The sequence below is a fragment of the Heterocephalus glaber genome, unplaced genomic scaffold (assembly GCF_053883595.1).
Source record: "Heterocephalus glaber isolate CG9 unplaced genomic scaffold, H.glaber_assembly_v1.0 deba00001456, whole genome shotgun sequence".
Taxonomy (NCBI): domain Eukaryota; kingdom Metazoa; phylum Chordata; class Mammalia; order Rodentia; family Bathyergidae; genus Heterocephalus; species Heterocephalus glaber.
In genome coordinates, this window is record NW_028258304.1 from 1,751,663 (window position 1) to 1,771,564 (window position 19,902).

Consider the following 19,902-nt stretch of genomic DNA (forward strand, 5'->3'; position numbering starts at 1 on the left):
AGCCTGTCTGTTGAGATCCTTCTTTTCCTGTCTTAGCAACATATTCCTTCCTCCCTGCTAAGGCACAGGACCCTTTCTAAAGAGAGGATCTTGTGATCTACTATTACACAAGATAGGTCAGAGAATTTCTTTATGGCCAGCTCTAAGACAGAAGGGGGAGTAGAGATTATAGTTTTAGTTCCTAAGACCTGGTATGAAAAAGAAATTCTAGTTTCTGTGCTGTCTTTGGAAGAAATGAACAGGTAAAACGGGGCGGGGGGGTCAAGAGGGAGGGGAGGTAGAGTGAGGGAGAGGGAAAGAGAAAGATAAAAGGAGAGAAAGAAGTACTCTCTTTCACCTCTGTTGCTCTGAAGCCATACTGAAATAACAAACACTATGGGAGTTATGAACTGGGAAACATGGATAAAACCCAAAATAAACATCCCCATGTTGACTTTATGGTAATTTTCCATTCCCTTTCTCATGAACATGTACATCCTGCAATTTTCTCTGTCTGCTTCACCTAGCTCTTAAGTCAGCTGAGTTATTCTGTTCTTTCTTTGCCTTCTTTTTCCATACAATCATGTGCGGTCAGGATTTATTTTTTGGATGAAGGCAAATGTTTTAGAAAACTGAACCCTGATTCTCTATGGATGATTTCCATATTGCTGGGGAGAAATCACTGCTGGCTGTAAACAACTGCCAAATAAGTTTTTGGAGATATAATACAGCATAACCTGCTGTCCACCAAAGTTGAGGACCTTTAAGTCTCTGTGCTTAGGAATACCATGCTTACTTATAGATTTGCCCTGGCATTTCAAGACTTCCTTCTATTAATTGTTATGCTGAAATGGAAGTGGTAAAATAAAGAACTATACACTCTATTCCTTTCTTCCCCAACCCTATGTAACTGTTACTATGAATCTATTTGGAATAGACTTTGATTACTTTTGACTCTATCTAAAATATATTAAACAGATGTATTTCATACTAGGTCTCCTTTTTAAACCTATGATGAATTAAATGGATTTTGTTTTAAATGAAATTGTTTTAGAATTACCAATGAGTTTTCCATTTATTCTTTACTTTTTACAATTTTGCCTTGTCTTTTTATGAGATTACATTTCTGATGTCCATCCAGATAAGGAAATTGCAGAAACTCTAAAAAAGCTAAAACAAGTTTTTAGTTTACCGAGATGCAGAAGTAAGGGCCGGGGATTTAGCTCAGTGGTTTCGCCGCCTGCTGCGCAAGCACAAGGACCTGAGTTTGATCCCCGGTACCAAAAAATAAATAAATAAATAAAAAGAGAAGGAGAAATAAAAGTTCAAGAGTGTTGACTAGATGGAAACAAGAGGAAAATAATATGTTAAAGAAAATTTAAAGAAGCCTCAAGGAGAGTCTGGGTGGGAATGGAGTTGTGGTAGAAAGGAAATGGGATACAGAAAGTTGCCAAAGTACGAGACCACAAGTATTTATGGAATCCCTAATACTATATAGTGAGTCACAAATATGTATACATGCCAGTCTTGTTTTTCAGGAGTTGAGAATCTCATTGGAAGGGAAAACATTATGCACATGAAACGAACAATTAAGTAGTATTAACATTATACTCCCCAGGTACAACAACTTAGAGAAGGAAAGAAGTTAGTAAAGACTGGACTGTTTTTTGAAGAATAGTTAAGATTTAGGTAAAGAACAACAACAACAACAACAAAAAGGCATTATTCCAAATGGTAACAAAAATACCAAAATAGATCTAGAAGCCAAAATAAATAACTCTTAATATATATGCTCCTTTAAAAGCCATAGACAGGCATACACTAGTCATAGACAAAAATTCAACCTAGTAAAAACTATCAAGAAGTTAAGCAAATGTAATAAACATTATATTTATTATAGTTGTAAAATTTTGGCAGCTGTGTGTGGTGGCACATGCCTGTAATCCCAGCACTTGGGAGGCTGAGGCAGGAGGATTGCTGTGAGTTCAAGGTGAGCCTGGACTACACAGCGAGACCTTGTTTCAAAAGAAAGGAAGGAAGGAAAGAAAGAGAGAAAGAAAGAGGGAGAGAAAAGAAAGGAAAGGAAAGACCAAAAAATGAAAATTTAGTTATAAAGTATTTTTTAATTACTTTTAATTATGGAAAATGTAATAAAAGCTCTTACAAAAGATAAGGAAAAGTTACATATCTCAATAGAAAAATAACCAGTAAACAAACATCTCAAATATCTTAAAATATTCAGCCCCAGCAAAAATCAAAGAAATTTAAACAAAAAAATACAGATTTTCTCTTAAAAGACTGGGAATGGTTTTTAAAATAACAATACTCAATGTGAGGAAACAGGCACTTAAATAATACTAGGGGGAATTTAAATTCTTATGGCAGGGTGGTAATAAATCAAGAGCCTTCAAAAAATTGAACACAGGGCTGGGGATGTAACTCAGTGTGCCATGCCTGCCTGGCTAGTGCAAGATCCTGATTTTGATTCCCTGTACTGGGAGGAAAAAAAAATGAACACCCTCTCCAATGCAGCAGTTCCATTTCTAGGAGCTACTCTCAGGAAATCATTAGAAAAGAAGAACACAAGAAGTTCATCCAGGCTTTGTAATACAGAAACATTGGACACACTCCAAAAGATAGTATGGCTACATTGACAGAAATGAGAAAAAACAAATAGTGGAGCATCATGTGTCCTATGATCCTGTTACTATTAAGAATGGATACTTGGGGAATGTGTGCATATTATCTGTATCTACATACACACTGGGGGTGTTGGGAAGGCTCTGCATACCACACTGTTAGCTGTTCTAAACTCTAGATAGTGGGATGGGTGGTGAATTTTTTCTCCTTTTTGCTTATCAATACAGTGAACATGTATTATTTTTTGAAATACATTTTAAAGAAAATGAGCTTGAGAATCAGAAAAAGAGCAGGTAGTGCTTCCAATGTTTCTTAAGAATACACTTTCTCTTCCTATTTAAACATTAAGAAAGGTATTCTGATTAGGTTGTAGAGGAATTTGGCATTTGAAAATTCCTATCCTCTACTCCATCCTACTGCTTTTATCTAGAAAGACTATGCCTAACCATTTTTTTAATCCTTCAAGAATCATACATCTTTTAATTTGAAATGATCCCATTTGTTGATTCTCAAAGCTATTTCCTGTAGTTTGGAGAATCAAACAACTGAGGTTTTGTTCAAAAGGTCCTTGCTATGCCTTATGACTTAAAGTTTTGCCTTCCAGCAGAGTGTTTGTGGTTTAACATTTAGTTCCTTGATCTATTTTGATTTTAGTTTAGTAGATGGTGAGCAATAGAGGTCTAGATTCAGTCTTCTACATGTGGACGGCCAGTTTTCCCAGCACCATTTATTAAAGAGGATGTCTTCCCTCCAGTGTGTATTTTTGGCCCCTCTGTCTAAGATCAAATAGTTGAATGTTCTTGGGGTTGTTTCTGTGTCCTCTATTCTATACCATTGATCCTCAGGTCTGTTTTTGTGCCAGTACCATGCTGTCTTTATCACAGTAGCATGGTAATACTGTATAACTTCAGGTCTGGGGTGGTGATGCCTCCTGCTTTGCTCTTTTTATCCAGGATTGCTTTTGCTATTCTGGGTCTCTTTTGGTTCCATATGAGTTTTAGGATTGTTTTCTCCAGTTCTGTGAAGAATGCTGTTAGAACTTGGATTGAGATTGCATTAAATCTGTATTATCAGTTTTGGAAGTATGGCCATTTTGACTGTATTGGTTCTGCCTATCCAGGAAAAGAGGCTATCTTTCCATTTGCTGATGTTCTCTTCAATTTCCTTTTCCAGAGTACTGTAGTTTTCATTGAAGAGGTCTTTCACTTCCTTAGTAATACATACATACTCATGTTTATAGCAGCACAATTCATAATAGCTAAATCTTTTATTTCTTTGTTTTGGTACCAGGAATCAAACTTAGGGCCTCACACTTGCCAGGCAAGTGCTGTGCCACTGAGTTACATCCCTAGCCCTCAAATAGCTAAATCTTGGAAGTGGACTATATGTCTATTAACAGATATATGGATGAAGAAAATGTGGCATTTATGCACAATGGAGTACTACTCTGCCATAAAGATAAACTTGAGTCATTTGTAGGTAAATGGATACATCTTGAGACCATAATATTAAGTGAAATAAATTAGACACACAAACTTAAATGTCACATGGTTTCTCTTACATGATAAACCCAAAGTAAAAATAAAGAGCAAAACAAAAGATAGATGATAGGTAGTAGGGAGATAGATCTTTCTCAAAGGGAAAGGGTATCAAAGATAGAAGGAGGGGGGAGAGGGGATAGGGGATGAGAAAAGAACTGGGATGTGTCATGTACGTGTACCAACTTCCCACAAATAATGTACTATTACATTATGTACATTACATACATGTACTAATAAACTAAAACTTTAAAAAAAATTATACATCTATAATTAGATATCTCTAGGGGATGCAGTTGTTTTTTTTGGGTTTTTTTGGTACCAGGGATCGAACTCAGGACCTTGTGCTTTCGAGGCAGGCGCCAGAACCACTGAGCTTAAATCCCCGGCCCTGCAGTTGATTTTTATAACAGTTATAGTTCAACAGTTTCTCTTCATTTAAGTTAAAATCTTTGGCTCAGAACTTTAAAGGCTACTTTTTTTTTTTTTTTTTTTGGTACTGGGGATTGAACTCGGGTCCTTGAGCTTTCAAGACAGGCGGCAAAACCACTGAGCTAAATCCCTGGCCTTAAAAGCTACTTTAAAAGTTAGGATGTTTTAGGTTTACATTTCTTGATCTTTATTTTCTTTTTAACTTTTCTTTTGCTCCTGTTTAGAGTCTATCATAATGAATGGATCCAGCATGGCAAATACATCACCCAGTGTAAAATCCAAAGAGGACCAGGGGTTCAATGGCCATGATGAGAAGGAAAACCCATTTGCAGAGTACATGTGGATGGAGAACGAAGAGGATTTCAACAGACAGGTGAAGAAAGAAGTGAAAGCCTAATGTTACACGCAACTTAGCTGTAATATTTTACTGTCACTGTGACAAAAAGAAAGACAAAAGAAGTGGGTGCAGTTGCCTTTACAATGACTTCAAAAAATACTTCGAGGCCTCAATTAGAATAACTAAGAAGCATCTTCAGGTGCTAAAAGACAAGACCAATCCAGGAACATACTGATAATTCTCTACCATGCTGATTAAAAGAGGACAAAAGCCATTAAATTAATCAATTTAAGCTGAAAATTCTTACCTGATGAGCCAGCCCATGCATAACTAAATAGATTCTGTATAATAGTATTTGCACTATGATATTAAGTTACGAAGTAATTGCTATGGAGAAGCCCTGCTTGCACCGTCATTCTGACTAGATTGTTTGTTGCATTTCTGTAGGTGATTATAAAACATTCGAGGAGATTCCTAGAGTTTAAATCAAACAGGACTCTCCCTAACCCCAGAGGATTGAGGGCCTGTGATGACTGCAGCTGTGTGTGTGTGTGTGTGTGTGTGGTACTGGGGATTAAACCCTGGGCTTTCCCACTGAGCTGCATTGTCAACCTTTTTTTTTTTTTCTTTTTTGAGATAAGGTCTCTCTAAGTTTCCCAGGCTGGGCTCAAATTTCCAGTCCTCCTGCCTCAGCCTCTCAGGTGGTAGGATTATAGGCGTGTGCCACCATGCCTAGCATGATTTCATATGATTAGCATGAAATGAATAGCTTGAACTGTGGAAAAATAAGGAACAGTACAGTGGTAGTGAGTTTTTCTATACTTGGGCGGTTATTGATTTTATTTGCTTATAGGAAATGTGATACTCTGCATTTCATTTTGAGAATAAATGCAGATGTAATAGACAATTAAGAACTCAGAGTGGAGATAAATATATTTCCTGTGGGGTTTTAGAATAGTTGTATTTGGCTTTTGTGGTGACCTCCTTGTTCCACTCTGTCTTTATCTAGCCTCTGAATGAATAATAATAGATTGTAGAAAGCATAATCCATTTGTTCTGGGTGATTATACTCAACATGTTCTTAATCCTGCCAACTAGGATTTGGACTATTAAGAGCCAGATGTCTGTAGTTTGGATCAGCTGTGAGCTTCTATGTAGTTTAGCACACCTGGGCAGGTGTGTGGAAAAGTACTGAAAAGCTAGTTTGCAGAAACATATGCATGTGCGCACATGCACACACACAACACATACAGAGCTTGATGAAAAACAGTTTAGGAGCCTTAAAAATTATAACTTGTTGTTTGAGTACTAGGAAAACAATGACAACTATATCCTTGGCAACTTTAATGATTGCAGTAAATAGCAGGCCTTTAAAAGGGCTGAGTAGGTAAATAATTGTTTGCTCAAATTTCCCAACCCTAATGTTTCACAGGAAATAGTACTTTGACAACATTATTTTGAACTATTACATGATGTCAATGTGGGAGATTGATAGTATTTCAGAGAAGCCTTATTGTCCTTCATTTGAGAACAGGAGTGTTTAGGATTTGGGATTTGATTGATATCAATTCTCCCTGTACCCTGGTAGGTTATTTTGTTTTCACTATGGTGAGCTGTAGGTTATCACTATCAAATTGTTTCATCTTACTGTTTTTTCTTAGATATTTTATTGGAAAGTCAAAGATACTGTTTCAGGGTTGCTAGCTAGAATCCAATTTTTTTCTCCTTAAAATGCAACTCAAGACAGTGGTATGAAAAAAACCTTACAGGCTGGGGATTTAGCTCAGTGGTGCTGCCGCCTGCCTCGCAAACAAGTGCAAGGTCCTGAGTTTGATCCTTGGTACCGAAAACAAAAAAACCTTGCAACCCCCAAAACTAAGCAGAGTGAAGGAAAGGGATTTGCCAAATATGAATTAGGAAGCCAAGTAAAGGCATACTAAAATCTGCAAAGATAATTCATTGAGTATGAGGCTGATAGAATTGGATTGAAGTGTAGTTTTCAGGGGAAAAAGAATCAACTTTGTCTTAGTTACTTTCTTGTTGCTAAAACATAATATCCAACACCCACAACTCAAAGGAAGACAGATGTATTTTGGTTTTTGTTTCTTTCTTTTTTTTTTTTTGGTGCCAGGATGTGCTGGGATCAAACTCAGGACCTTGTGCTTGCAAGGCAGGCACCGCACAACTAAGCTAAATCCTTGGCCCAAAGGAAGACAGATGTATTTTGGCTCACAATTTATAGAAGTTTCAGTCCATAGTCAGCTGTCTCCAAGGCAGGGTGGCATGGCAGAAGGGCATCACAGAGGAGAAATAGTTCATGGAATGGCAGCAGAGAGATATCAGGGGAGGAGGGAAGGAGATACACCCTTCTAGGCAACACCCCCAGTGACCCACCTCCTCCAATATTAGCGATAAACTTATTAGTGGACTAATCCACTAATCAGTCCACTGATTAGTCCACTGCTGCATGTCAGGCCCCCATGATCCAATCACCTCCCAGAAGCCCCATCTATAAGCACATGAGGCTTTGTGGGGACATCTAGATATAAACCCTTACAAATTCTCAAGGTAATATCACTTATTCACGATCTCAGGAAGTATAACTCAGGAAAGAAGGGAATAAGTAAGATCAAACATACTAGTTATAATTATGAAATAAATCCCTCATCCTACACACATAATTTTTTTTTTTTAAATTTTGAGACAGGTCAATGAGTTTCCCAGGCTGGGTTCAAACTTGTGATCTCCTGCTTTAAATCTTTCAGAGTTCTGGGTTTATCAGTGTATGCCACCATGCCCCACTCAACACAGAATTTTTAAGAGAAAAGGAAAAATTAGACTCAGGGGCTGAAAAAAGCAAAAACTAACTACATGTAATTTGTAATATATGTTGTCACTCATCTATCTACCATGAGGAAAGATATGAAAAATGTTTGGTGAATTTTTAAATCTTACGGTTCTTTTGCATATACATTTCTAACTAGGGTTTTTGTTTTTTTACTCTAAGCTCCTATCAATTTCCTGTGAAAGTCTAGTAAGTAAAAGTCACAATAGGTATATTCCAAAATATCAACAACATTCATCCATGTCTGAGTGTTGAGATTAAGGGTGACCTTTGTCTCTTTTGATGTTCTTAGTTTTAATTTGAAAACTCATATAAAGAAAATGGATTATTGCTACAATTAAAAAATGGGTTCATGGGCCAGGGGTTTAGCTCAGTGGCACCGCATCTGCCTCGCAAGCGCAAGGTCATGAATTCAATCCCTGGTACAAAAAAAGGGGGGTTCACATGGTAAAGCCTTAAAACAGAAACATAAGAAGTAAAATCCTTCAGAAAGGGAATATATAAAAGAATGGGGAGGGCTGGGGGTGTACTTCAGTGGTAGAGTGCTTACCTAGCATGCACAAGGCCCCTTGTTTCAGTACCAAGTGCAGGGGTGGGGTGGGGGGATAAAAAAAGAATTGAGAGAGAATATATCAGGACATATTCAAACACAACGTCATATTAAATCTTGTAGCTTGGAAATGTTTTGCTGTAGTTATTTTAAGAACTTCATAACTATAATTCACTTGAGATTAAGAAAATGTCTGGCCAATTGTGACATTGAAATACTTTTTTTTTTTAAGTCTTGCTACAAGTGATTTTTCTTCTGAATTCATGAGGTAAGAGTAGGCCAATTTGAATTATCTTTTGCTTGACTCTGACTGGTGGTGGCACTAGTAAACTGTGTATCTGTCACCAAGCAGACTGAAGGAAAGAGGGATTTACCAAATATGAATTAGGAAGCCATGTAAAGTCATACTAAAATCTGCAGAGTGAGCCTGGCATAGTAGCACACACCTGTAATCTCAAGCATTCAGGAGGCTGAGGCAATAGGATGGCAAGTTCAAGGCCAGCCTGACTACCTAAAATGAGACCCCATCTCAGAAAAAAAGCAAAACAAAAAACCCGCAGAATGTACTATAGTCTTACTAAGAGTACAGTGTCTGCAAAGATGTGTAAGATATCCTAGATTTATATTACTTTATTTGAAATATGAAATTGTTTATATATTCATATATGTATTTCTTGTTTTGAGAGAATACTGCATTGATGGGATACTTTTCCAGTGATATGCCAAAATGCATTCTTTGTATCTTTCTAAGGTTCTAAAACCTTTTTATTTTTCTACCTTAAGGGTGTCATTACTAGAAAACTTGGCCAGGAGCTGAGATTGGTTTTGATTTAATGTTCACTAGCCAAGTAGTAATTATACACTACTTGTCTCTTTTGCATACTTCCCACAAAATGGGACATTCAAAAAGAGTTCCTTCTCTAAAAGAATTTCAAGCTGTAAGATGAATTTCTTTTTTTTTTTTCTGGTACCAGGGATCAAACTCAGGACCTTGAACTTGTGAGGCAGGCCCCAGAACCACTGAGCTAAATCCCTGGCCCTATAAGATGAATTTCTGTAAGGCTATATAAATGGAAAATATCTGTCACATATTATATTTCTTACAAGATCTGTGAAGACCTAGGATTTCTGCTATTTTGGATAACTCTTTAGTCTTGTTGGAATTCAGTTAAAAAATTAAAAATTAAAATTTTGTTTTCTCTAGGCAGTCATTAGAAACATCTTAATTCTTGGGTTTTATACAAAATCATTCTTAGTTTCAGAGTAATAACCTCTGAAAGGAAAGGATTGGGGAAAACCATGGAAGGGATGAGTCCCCTGGATTAGTACATCTCTCCTGCTCTCCTTTGCTTGCTAGGTGGAGGAGGAGCTGCAGGAGCAAGACTTCCTGGACCGCTGCTTTCAGGAGATGCTAGATGAGGAAGACCAAGACTGGTTTATTCCAGCACGTGACCTGCCTCAGGCCATGGGACAGTTGCAGCAACAGTTAAATGGACTGTCAGTCAGCGATGGTCATGATTCTGAAGATATTTTGGTAAGCACCATGTATAATCCCACATGTGACGTAGTAAAAAGAATATAGGTTTTGGAGTCACAGACTCTCTTTCTGGCCTTCCAGCCTTCAGCAGATTTTCTCTGGAGCCAATTTAGCTGCTGTTTCTCCACCACTCAGACAGAAATTGATGAGAGGATGTAGTGAAGGCATGTTGCTCCTCACAGAGCACTGTGAAAGTAATAGTGTTGCCAGTGTCACCAACTTTAATTTTCTCCCAGTGGGCTTTTCCAAGAACTGGGCTGAAGGATAAAATATTGAATACTGAAGAAGTTTGGTTTCAAATGATCATCTGCTACTGTCCTTCTCTTTTACTGTCCTCCAAATGTGTATTTAAAATACTGTACTTCTGAGTGATTCTGTTATAAAATAACCTGTTCATTTTGGAAGGAATATTCCCCTGAGAGGCCATTTCTGCTTATAATTAGATCAGGTAAATGAATTCCCTGTTTCCATGTTTATGTGGTATCAGAATTCTGTGAGCAATATAGTTCTCACACAAATCATGTTCAGAATGATTGTGACCTGCAGTTTTCCCAAGTGTGAGGTAATTAGAAGAGAGTAGATAACCAAAGAGAGTACAGAAAGATGAAGAAAAATAGAGATTGTGGTGACCTGACTGGTTTCATAGAATACCCTTATTTTCACCAAGTTAATGTACTCAGTGAATTGAAGAATTCTTTTTGGAGTTGAACTTAGAGGCCTCTGCTGAAATTTTGGAAAATAATCATGAAGGGAATGGAGTCTAAAGCAAGAAAGAGAAAATGAGCTTGTTCAGGGCTGAGTATATTAGGAGCAACTGAGAGCAGTCCAGTCTGCGTTACAGGAAGTTTCTTTTTCTCACTACATGAGGCTAAAAGGACGGTACTGGCTATAATAGAAAGGGGAAGGGGGCGCAGCAGGGAGGTAGGGACGTAGCTCAGTGAAAGAACTCTTGCCTAGCATGTGTGAGGCTCTGGACTTGATCCCCAGCACTACCCCCCTCCAAAAAAAGAAGTGAGGAGAAAATAATTTGTAAAGTGTAGGTTGCCTTGGGATTTATTATCACTTGGTTTTTCTTTTCTTTCTTTTTCTTCAGAGCAAAAGTAACCTGAACCCAGATGCCAAGGAGTTTATTCCAGGAGTGAAGTACTGATTCAAGAGAAAGCTTCGAGAAGGACTTACCTGTCCCCACATCTGGGGATAGCAGTGCACAAAAGGGCAGAGCTGAAGAGGGGGTGGGGTGGGCAAGGGGTACACAGCCGGGATGGGGAATGGTGGTTTAGATGGGTACTGTGGCTAATGTGCTCAGTCTTACTACAAGCCTCTGAGTATTTATTTCTCTTTTGTTCTACTGACTTTTATTTGGAGCAGTTTCTTGTTTTGTTTCAAATTAGCTCTTCTGAGTTAAGGAAATTGTGATCAAGAATGTCCTGCTGGGGATTTAGCTCAGTGGTTCTGGTGCCTGCCTCGCAAGCGCAAGGTCCCGAGTTTGATCCCCGGTACCAAAAAAAAAAAGAATGTCCTGCTGTCTATATTAAAATAAGCTGACCAAGCAAAGTAGGGTATTTTAGAAATACCCTTCTCACCTGTTGTATACGTACCAGGAGCAAGGAACAGCAGAGATCTACTTGTGGAGTCTATTAAGCTCAATGTTTCTTCAAGCTGAAGAAACAGATCACACAAACCAGAGGAGGAAGCCCAGCTGCCATGACCCTTGGGGTTTCCACAATGCACTGGGGTTCTCAATGGCCTGCTGAGCTCCTATCTCCCTGCTCTAAACCCCATTCCAAAAAGAGCTATTCTTGGTTTATGGTAACTTTTTGAAGATTGGTGAAAGTTGTAAAAAGAAGGGGAAGATTGTCATAGTGATTGTCACTTCAGTCATTTAGTAACTATTGTCCTATTCTTAAGCCTCTATTTACAGCTACCATTAGATCCTTATTAGATGAAAGAGAACTTTGGGTTGATTTGCCATCTTGACCCCCCCATGGTGTCTATTCCCCTTGACTCTTCCATCCCAGCCCTACTGTTTCTAAGATGTTACCAAAAGTATATGAGAGGCCTTCTGGCCATCAGCTTGGCCTGGAGAAATCATCCTTGAATCATATTTTTTGCATCTTAAATTTATTAGGACAACTTACTATTTTTTTTAGTATTATTATATTGTAACCCCATCAACACTTGGTTCTCCTGGTATCTTAATTTCCTCAGAAAGGTTATTCACTTTTTCAAGGAAATATGTTTTTCAGGACACTAGCAAGAAGCTCATTACACAATGTGTATGCTTCTCCTCACCTTACAGGATTATGCAAAAGAATTGAGAAATGACTTGGGAGTCCTTCTTGGCCCACATGATTGAACCTGATCCTCTGAGACAGTTAAAGGTATTATCAAATGTTACAATTCCCACACACCCAGCTTTTTGAGTTTTCTAGGTTGACCTCTCTAGGTGAGCTCCTGTTGTCTTCCATGCCTATAATGCTGAGGTTTTTTGGTTGATACTCCCAAGGAACTAACCTGTGCACCAAGAGCTGCCTTTATGTATAGAGATGTAGATGGCGGTGTCATGTGTGAAAGAGAATGTGTCCAGTTCTGGTCATTCTCAGGACAAGGACTTGTAGAGGCCTGAGAATGTAGTGGCCTTTGTATGACTGCTACTGGGCTGTGTGGTGCCCTATAAAGGAAAAATCATGTAATTTGAAATAAAGTTGGTGTAAATTCAGTATGTGGATATAGGGCAGAGGTTGGAAGGAAAGGACTAGGGTGTGGAAAGTGGAAGAAATTCTTGTTCTTATGAACCCACTTGTTGAATTGTTTTTTGTAGTAACAGGGATTGAATCCAGAGCCTTGCACATGCTAGGCAATGTACTTTACCACTGAGATACACCCCAGCCCCTTGTTGACATTTTTGAACAGGTACAGGCTAATGCCAAATTCAAAATACAAACCTACATCTTTCCCTCAGTTTATAAGGTTGGAAGGGTAGCTTAGGGAACTTGCATTGCCAGACATGCACATTAATTTCCAAAGCTTCTGCTCAAGAGAATGCAACTGTTAATTCTTTTTGAGGGAGGACTCTGAATAAAGAAACTTCTTTACTCCAACTTTCAGCTGGGTTTGTTGGAAAGGGCATTGGAAGTACAGTGGATCCTTGACTTACGAACTCAGTTCGTTCACAAGGGCTGGTTGAAGGCTCAAGCTCCTCCACACAGCCTTCAACGTCTCTCTCCTTTATACAGGCAGATCTCAGTGTCCTTAGAAAGACATTTGCCCAGTATTTCTCAACCCCCACACAACAAAGGATGTTGTAATGTTCCTTCCAGAATTTTTTAAGGGTTAAATCTGTATCTGAGATCATCTAGAAGCACAAGTGGCCAGCATTGGGGTTGAAACTCAAGACTTTGTTCATAAGTTAAAACTAAAATTCTGGTTGTAACCCAAGTTGTTTGTATGTCAGGCCAGTCATAACGTGAGGGTCCATTGTACATAAATAGAGGAAATCTCTTTCCTGGGGCTGCTGTTCCTGCTCCAGTCTGCATTAGCCAGTCTAAGCTCAGAATGGTGAATTGAAGGCTGTTGGAAATGTGTTGGAGTTTCAGGAAGAGCCTTTTTCAAGACCCTGGATATCTCCATCACAAAGAGTATAATAGACTCTTGTTTGGCGACCCATCTGGAAAGTCCTACAAGGACCCAGAGTGGCTATGTGTCCATCCTGAAGGTTTGTTTTTCTGATACTAGGATAAGTTAAGGTTCTGAGTGTGGTCCAAGAGGGCTCATCTTGCCCTCTGCTGTGCTGGCCCATTTTGGATGTCAGTCTTCAACATGGTTTCACAAAGCATATTTGGTCAAGACTAAGACAACTCTACCGGATGACCTGGAACCTGAGGGCTAGAGTTTCCTGACCTACAAAGATAGGCAGTGTGCTGACTCCAGGATCAGGAAGCAGCTAGCAAGATGATCCCTTGTTTAAGGCATAGGACTAGCGCCTCCAGTGATTGCTCCTATGGCCCAACTCTTTTGCATTTAATTTATTTTGTGAGGTAGGGGCACAATTGTCCCTCAGGCATCAGGCTCACCTCTAAAGAGTTTTGTTTTTTAAAGGGAATTAGTTTTTTTTTTTGGTACCGGGGATCGAACTCGGATCCTTGCGCTTGTGCAGCAGGCGGCAAAACCACTGAGCTAAATCCCCAAACCTCTAAAGAGTTTGCCAACTTCTTAGCATAAAAGTCATGTGGGTTTTATAGGCCTTTCACCAAATAAGGGCTGGGCTCCTCAATTTCAGACTTTTCTTCTTAGTAGAGGTTCTGGGTGTGAGCCAGGCTGGACACTTTTGCCCTTTAATGACAATGCTGGTATTTATAAGTGATGATTTTGATGTTGAGTTTAAGCTGTTACTCTATTTTGTTTTGGCAACTAGAAGTTTGAGAATTTATATAGAAATGGAATGTGTATTTTTTAACAGTTGCCAATCTGGCTGGTTCCAGTGTTAGTTTATTAGTGATTAATTTCTGATTATTGTGATTATTTATTTGACTAGAAAACTCTAAGGTGGAAATAATTTCTTTTTCTTCAAGAAAAAAAAATTAAAAGAATGTCTTTTCAGTTTCTCCAGACCTTTGAACTGCAACAGAAAATTGGAGAATATAACCTAGCCCTGGGCATATGCTGCTCTGGGTCTTGGGCCAGTTTCTGTCTACAGTAAGTTGACTTTTGGGTATCATGTAAGGGCAGGCCATAAAGATTGTAAAGAAAAGACTGGATCTTTTAAAAAACTCAGTTTCTAAAGTCATAGCTAAGATATCTTTAATCGAGATTATAATGCTAACTATGGCTTAAAAGTAAATGTTTTTAGTGAAATACTAAGCAGCATTTCCCAAATCATGTATTGCTATGTCAGAGTTTTGTCTTGATTTTAGAGAGGCTAATGAGGTCAGATGAATACAATGGCAATTAACATATTAGGAAAGTTGTGTGGAGATGTAGCTAAAGGAAACAATTGGAATGAATCTTCTTGCCTTAGGACTCCTGCAAAGCCTAGGTCAGTGATGGCAAACACTTTAGGGCTTTCAGTGATAACAATCCACTATGGCACACTTACCGTAGGTAAGTCTGCCACCATTTCCCTAGGTAGATGAGTAACTGCCTATGTTCCAGAATCCACCCTCTGGTGACTGGTGGGGTAGCCTTTCAGTAAGGGTCTTGGTATTACAGGCTAATAACTTTGTTTGGTTCTAGTAATACTGAGGTATAGGAATTGGTAGAAAAATGACAAAGTTGACCAAGATTTGTCCCCTATTGTATTCCCAGCCACTCTCCTCCAGGATAATGTAAATATCCTTCCTTATCTTGACAAGTGTATAAAGAAAACCTGTGAAATGACCCTGATTTGGTGTTTATTGAGACCTTGATCTCCTGCCACACTTCCCCTCATGAGTCATTTCACTCTTCATTGCCTGTAGGGATTGTTAGTTCTGCTGGTTGCTCTGTAAGGTACAGCCTGTGTGCTCTGCTCCCTGTGAATTTCATCCACAGACTTGGTTAGTCATAATTTGTAAAGAGCATCCCCCCACCCTTTTCATCTTCTCCCATACTGAGGCTGCTATTGTGGCAGGGACAAGGGAGCAGGAAGCCTACCCAAATTAACACTCAAATTTCCTTCATATTACTTGGTCTTTAGCCCTCACAACCCAACCCCCTACTGCTGTTCCTAGTCTCATTTTTAGGGGATTCATGAGAATAGGACATATGGATACATTGATCTTTATAGGGTGTCAGCCGTGAGATGCATACTTCCCCTCCCAGAGGACAGGAGAGAAATCTGTAAAGCGACAGATGCACCATCTTTATTTTACAAACTTTTTAAAGCCTCCTCAGATTTTGTTGCTAAGAGTCTCATTGCAAGATTTGTTCAGCTGTCTTCCCCATATCTATACCTTTTTATTGGCTATCTTTTATTTAAAAATAATAAACACTTTTAGATTAATACTTTTAAAAAATGGAAATCATTTTTTTTCAGTGCTGGGGAACAAACTCAGGGCCTTGCACATGCCAGGCAAGCACTCTACTAATGAGCTAAATCCCCAGCCCCACAATAATAAACATTTTAAATATCTTACTATCTTATAAATAATAAAATATATTTTCTATAAAATAGTAAGATGTTTCACTCTGTCCTGTTGTGAGCTTTCAAAAATGCTTAATGCTTGACAGGTGGTTGGTTAAGCAGGGAGTTCTTTTTTAAAAAACAATTTTAGTGATGCATATTTTACTTACAGTAAATTCTCACATTTCAAGTGTATAAGTTGGTGGTTTCAGTAACTTTCCTCAGTGGTGTAGCCATAACCATTACTTAGCTTTAGAATGTTTTCATCCCTCCCAATAAGATCCTTCATGATCATTTAGTCAGCCCTTGCTCCCATCCCCATCACTTTGTTTCTGTATATACACCTTTTCTGGACATTTCACGTCAGTGGAATCGTACACTATGTGCCATCTGGTTCTTTTCACTTAGCACGTTTTTGAGGCTCGTCCGTGACATGTTTTGGTGGTTCTTTTTATGGCTGAACAATATCCCATTAATGGGTATGCCATTATGTCAGCAAAGAACCTTTTAAACTTGGATTTCAACTTCCTATGGTCCAAATGGAAGCCTCTAAACGTAGAGTTCCATAAGGGAAGCTACTGTGTATGTCAAAGAAATTCCTTTTCAAAACCAGCTTTGCTATCAGAAGTTCCATAAAAGGAGCCTCAGCTGCTGCACAGATTTTTATAATTTTCAATTTCTTTTTTATAAGCAACTTTTATGCTGTCTGCTACACATCAGGATTTTTGAAGCATCTGATAGATCCATTCAATGAGCATGTGCTTGAGTGGACAAGCAAGTAAAACCATCAGTGCTGTGCTGGATGTTTCTTTTCCCCCTAGACTGGATGGGGGAATCTCTGAACTTTCTACATACAGTGTCATGTCTCCATTTATAAAACTGACCATGTATTAAAGGTTGTACTGCCTTTGTTGGACACATTTGGAGGGAAAGAGGGCCCACAACAGAGGTGGAAAGGAAAAAGGAATGGAGCTTGTGGAATAAGAAGCCCCAGAGGGTCTGTGCATGGCCCGCCAGCTGGCTGTGGATGGTGACAAGTGTTAATGGTGACCTGGGCAGCCTGGCACCTCAGCTGGCCTAGGTCTAGAATCATGTTTCTGCTTCACAAGTGTTTAAAAGCTGGCTTTTCTTCCCTCCTAAATAAACATTACATGGCAGTTATTAATACTGTTTGGGGGGAGGGAAAGGGATTTAAAACAAAATAATTTTCATAAAAACGGAAAAAAGTCACTTGAAAAAATTGCTATACAAACTGAATGGCAGCTGTTGAAAATCTCAATAAAATGAGAATAAAATGTACTTGCTGGCAGTGGTATCCTTTTCCTAAGGTTGGGTCACTATGGATCATCCTTCTATTGGGGAAATATGTGGTGAGATTTTTTTTTTTTGGTCTCAAGATAATCAGTTTCCACTGCATTTTTCCTTCCAAATAGGGTTAGAAAGTGGTAAAAGAATGGACTTGGAAGTCAGAGACCTGAGTTAATCTCACTTTCCCAACTTTTATTTGTGTCATTTGGCCTAAGTTTTATTTCTAAAGGTATGACACCCCCTTGGGGCTACCATGAAAATTAGAATTTTAAATGTTGACTGGCACATTAAAGATACTTAATACATGGTAGCTATTAGTGGTGATATATATACAGTACTTGGAACAAAGAAGTGGTAAAGGAATCCTTGGGCTACAAGGAAAACTGAATAGTCATTACTATATTTTTCTGTTTTGGGCAAACCACCTCCTACTTAGAAAACAAGGAAAGGAATTCCATATCTGCCTGTTAACCACTTAACAAGTTTGAGAGCCTGCTACATACCATTTTCTTAGGCACTGAGACTACTGGGTTAACAAGCAGACATAGGACCTGCTATTGAGATAAGTTTAGTGACTTGTACTTAGCTCAGTTTATACCTAATTTGGAATCTCCCAATGATTTTAGGGAATTTATCATTTAGTAAAAAGACCATGGGACCAGACTAGGGCCTTTTCCTTTTTTTTTTTTTTTTTTGATACCGGAGATTGAACTCAGGACCTTGCGCTTGCGAGGCAGTCAGTGGAACCACTGAGCTAAATCCCCAGCTCCTTTGGTATATATGTATGAACAAAGTATTGTTAATGAGCTTTAATATCTTCAGTAAACAAGCAAGCAGTACTTACTTTCATCACATGTACTAGAATAAAACAAGGGGAATTTCCTGGCAGCTCAGTGTTTCCAGCAAGAATGAACTATAGTAGCTATCTACCCGATAAAAGCCTCTTAAGTGTAGCTCTTACTGCTCTCTTATCTTGTCATGGGACTGTTACAGGGATGCCTCGGTAGTACAGTACCCCATGAATTACTCTTGGTATCTTGTTAGGTGAAGGAAAATTAAATTTTAATGGGATAAAACTAAAAAAAAATCTCATGATTTTCTGCACAGTAACCCGTGTAACATAGTCTTACTAATTGCAGAATAAGCAATCGCATCAAATCTACTCAATATGATAGGAACTAGGAAGATATCTGACCTTATGCATTTTACGACTATCTTTTTTTTTTTGATCTAGAGATACAGCTCAGTAGTGGAGCACTTGCTTGGCATGTATGAGGCCCTAGGTTTGATCTCCAGCACAGGAGCAAAAAAAATTGTCTTCATTTTCTCAAACAACATTTATTCAACACATATACTGGGACTAAAAAGATATGCTTTTTACTCTGCTCTAAATCCTCCACTGTCCAGTTGGAATTGCAGAGTCTGGACAATAGTAAGGAGGATAGATGTCCATATGTAAAGAATATAAGTAAGTCTCAGTATTTATGAAGTCTACACCTGAGCCTAATCTTGAAAGCATGTTAAAAAACAAGACCTCCAAGCTCAACACTCAACAATGTTATTAGGACTGTGAGATATAGCAAAGGTGCTACTGGTGTGTCCTTGTTCTCTGCAAGCTGGAGACATGCTGAGTGCTGGACCCCCACAGTCAAGGCTGGAGACAGAGCTAGCTGACTATCCCTTCAGAAGGGACTTGACTTGAGTTCTTATTGCTCAAAGCTCTAGCTTGCTGATGGGATGAGAGCTGCGGCCATTCTGTTCTGTATGAATGCTACACTATGAATGAACAGTCATCTGACTTAGGGAACAAGATAGTATCTGTGAACCCTTGAGAGGGGCTAGTCAGAACTCAAAAGCTACAGTGTCAAACTCCCTCAAAGACAGGTGCTGGATATCTGCAGCAGAAGTTACCTTTACCTAATCAGTTTAGTAGAAATGAAAATTCTACTGGCAGGTCACAGTGGCTGCCTGCCTATATTCCCAGCTACTCTGGGGGCTGAGGATTGCTTGAGCCCAGATGTTCAGACCTGCTTGGGCAACATAGCAAAATCTTATCATTTTTGTTGTTGATAAGAAAAAAGAAAACTCACCTATCTCACCCATCCTTTACCACTTAGGGAGAGGAGGAAAGAAGACAACAGAAATCTGATTTTAAAATAAACTCCAGAATTGATGCATAGTTTGAGAACTGATGTCCAGGACATGATCCATGCCTTCTGTTACACTCTGGACCCCTGCAGAGGGAGCCACTATGGGTCAAGAGTGTCCTGCCGGGGATTTGGCTCAGTGGTTTGGCCACCTGCTGCGCAAGCACAAGGACCTGAGTTCGATCTCCGGTACCAAAAAAAGAGCGTCTTTAGTCATCAAGCTGCACAGGCAGCAAAACAGGAAGCTTTATGGTTGTCTTTGTTGGTCAAACTACAGAAACCAGGGGATAGGAATCATGTATGCTCCTCACTGACGCTCACTATTTCCAAGGCCACAAAACAAATACAAAGTTTCATGCTTTAACCAGGACAGGAGCAGCCAGGAATAGGTAGATGTCTAGGTGGCCCTGGATCTCAGCAATCCTCCTAGGAATTCATTCACATGAAAAACTACAACTTAACAACTATCAAATCCAGTGAGGTAAAACT

At 38.9% G+C, this 19,902-nt stretch overlaps 1 protein-coding gene across 4 annotated transcripts in view; it reads left to right on the forward strand.

Annotated features, from left to right (window-relative positions):
* Nucleotides 1-15,234, forward strand: part of Paip2b (poly(A) binding protein interacting protein 2B) — a 42,126-nt gene extending 26,892 nt beyond the window's left edge. For 2 of the 4 annotated variants that reach the window (XM_087215934.1, XM_013074086.3), the window contains 3 exons: nucleotides 4,814-4,962; nucleotides 9,679-9,855; nucleotides 10,952-11,359. In XM_087215934.1, coding sequence (XP_087072060.1) covers nucleotides 4,825-4,962; nucleotides 9,679-9,855; nucleotides 10,952-11,008 — 372 coding nt within the window. In that variant the 5' untranslated portion in view covers nucleotides 4,814-4,824 and the 3' untranslated portion in view covers nucleotides 11,009-11,359. Of the gene's footprint in view, nucleotides 1-4,813; nucleotides 4,963-9,678; nucleotides 9,856-10,951 lie in introns of all 4 variants that reach the window. The other 2 variants (XM_004849893.4, XM_004849894.4) reach the window with 2 other exon arrangements.
* Nucleotides 15,235-19,902: the final 4,668 nt, after the last annotated feature.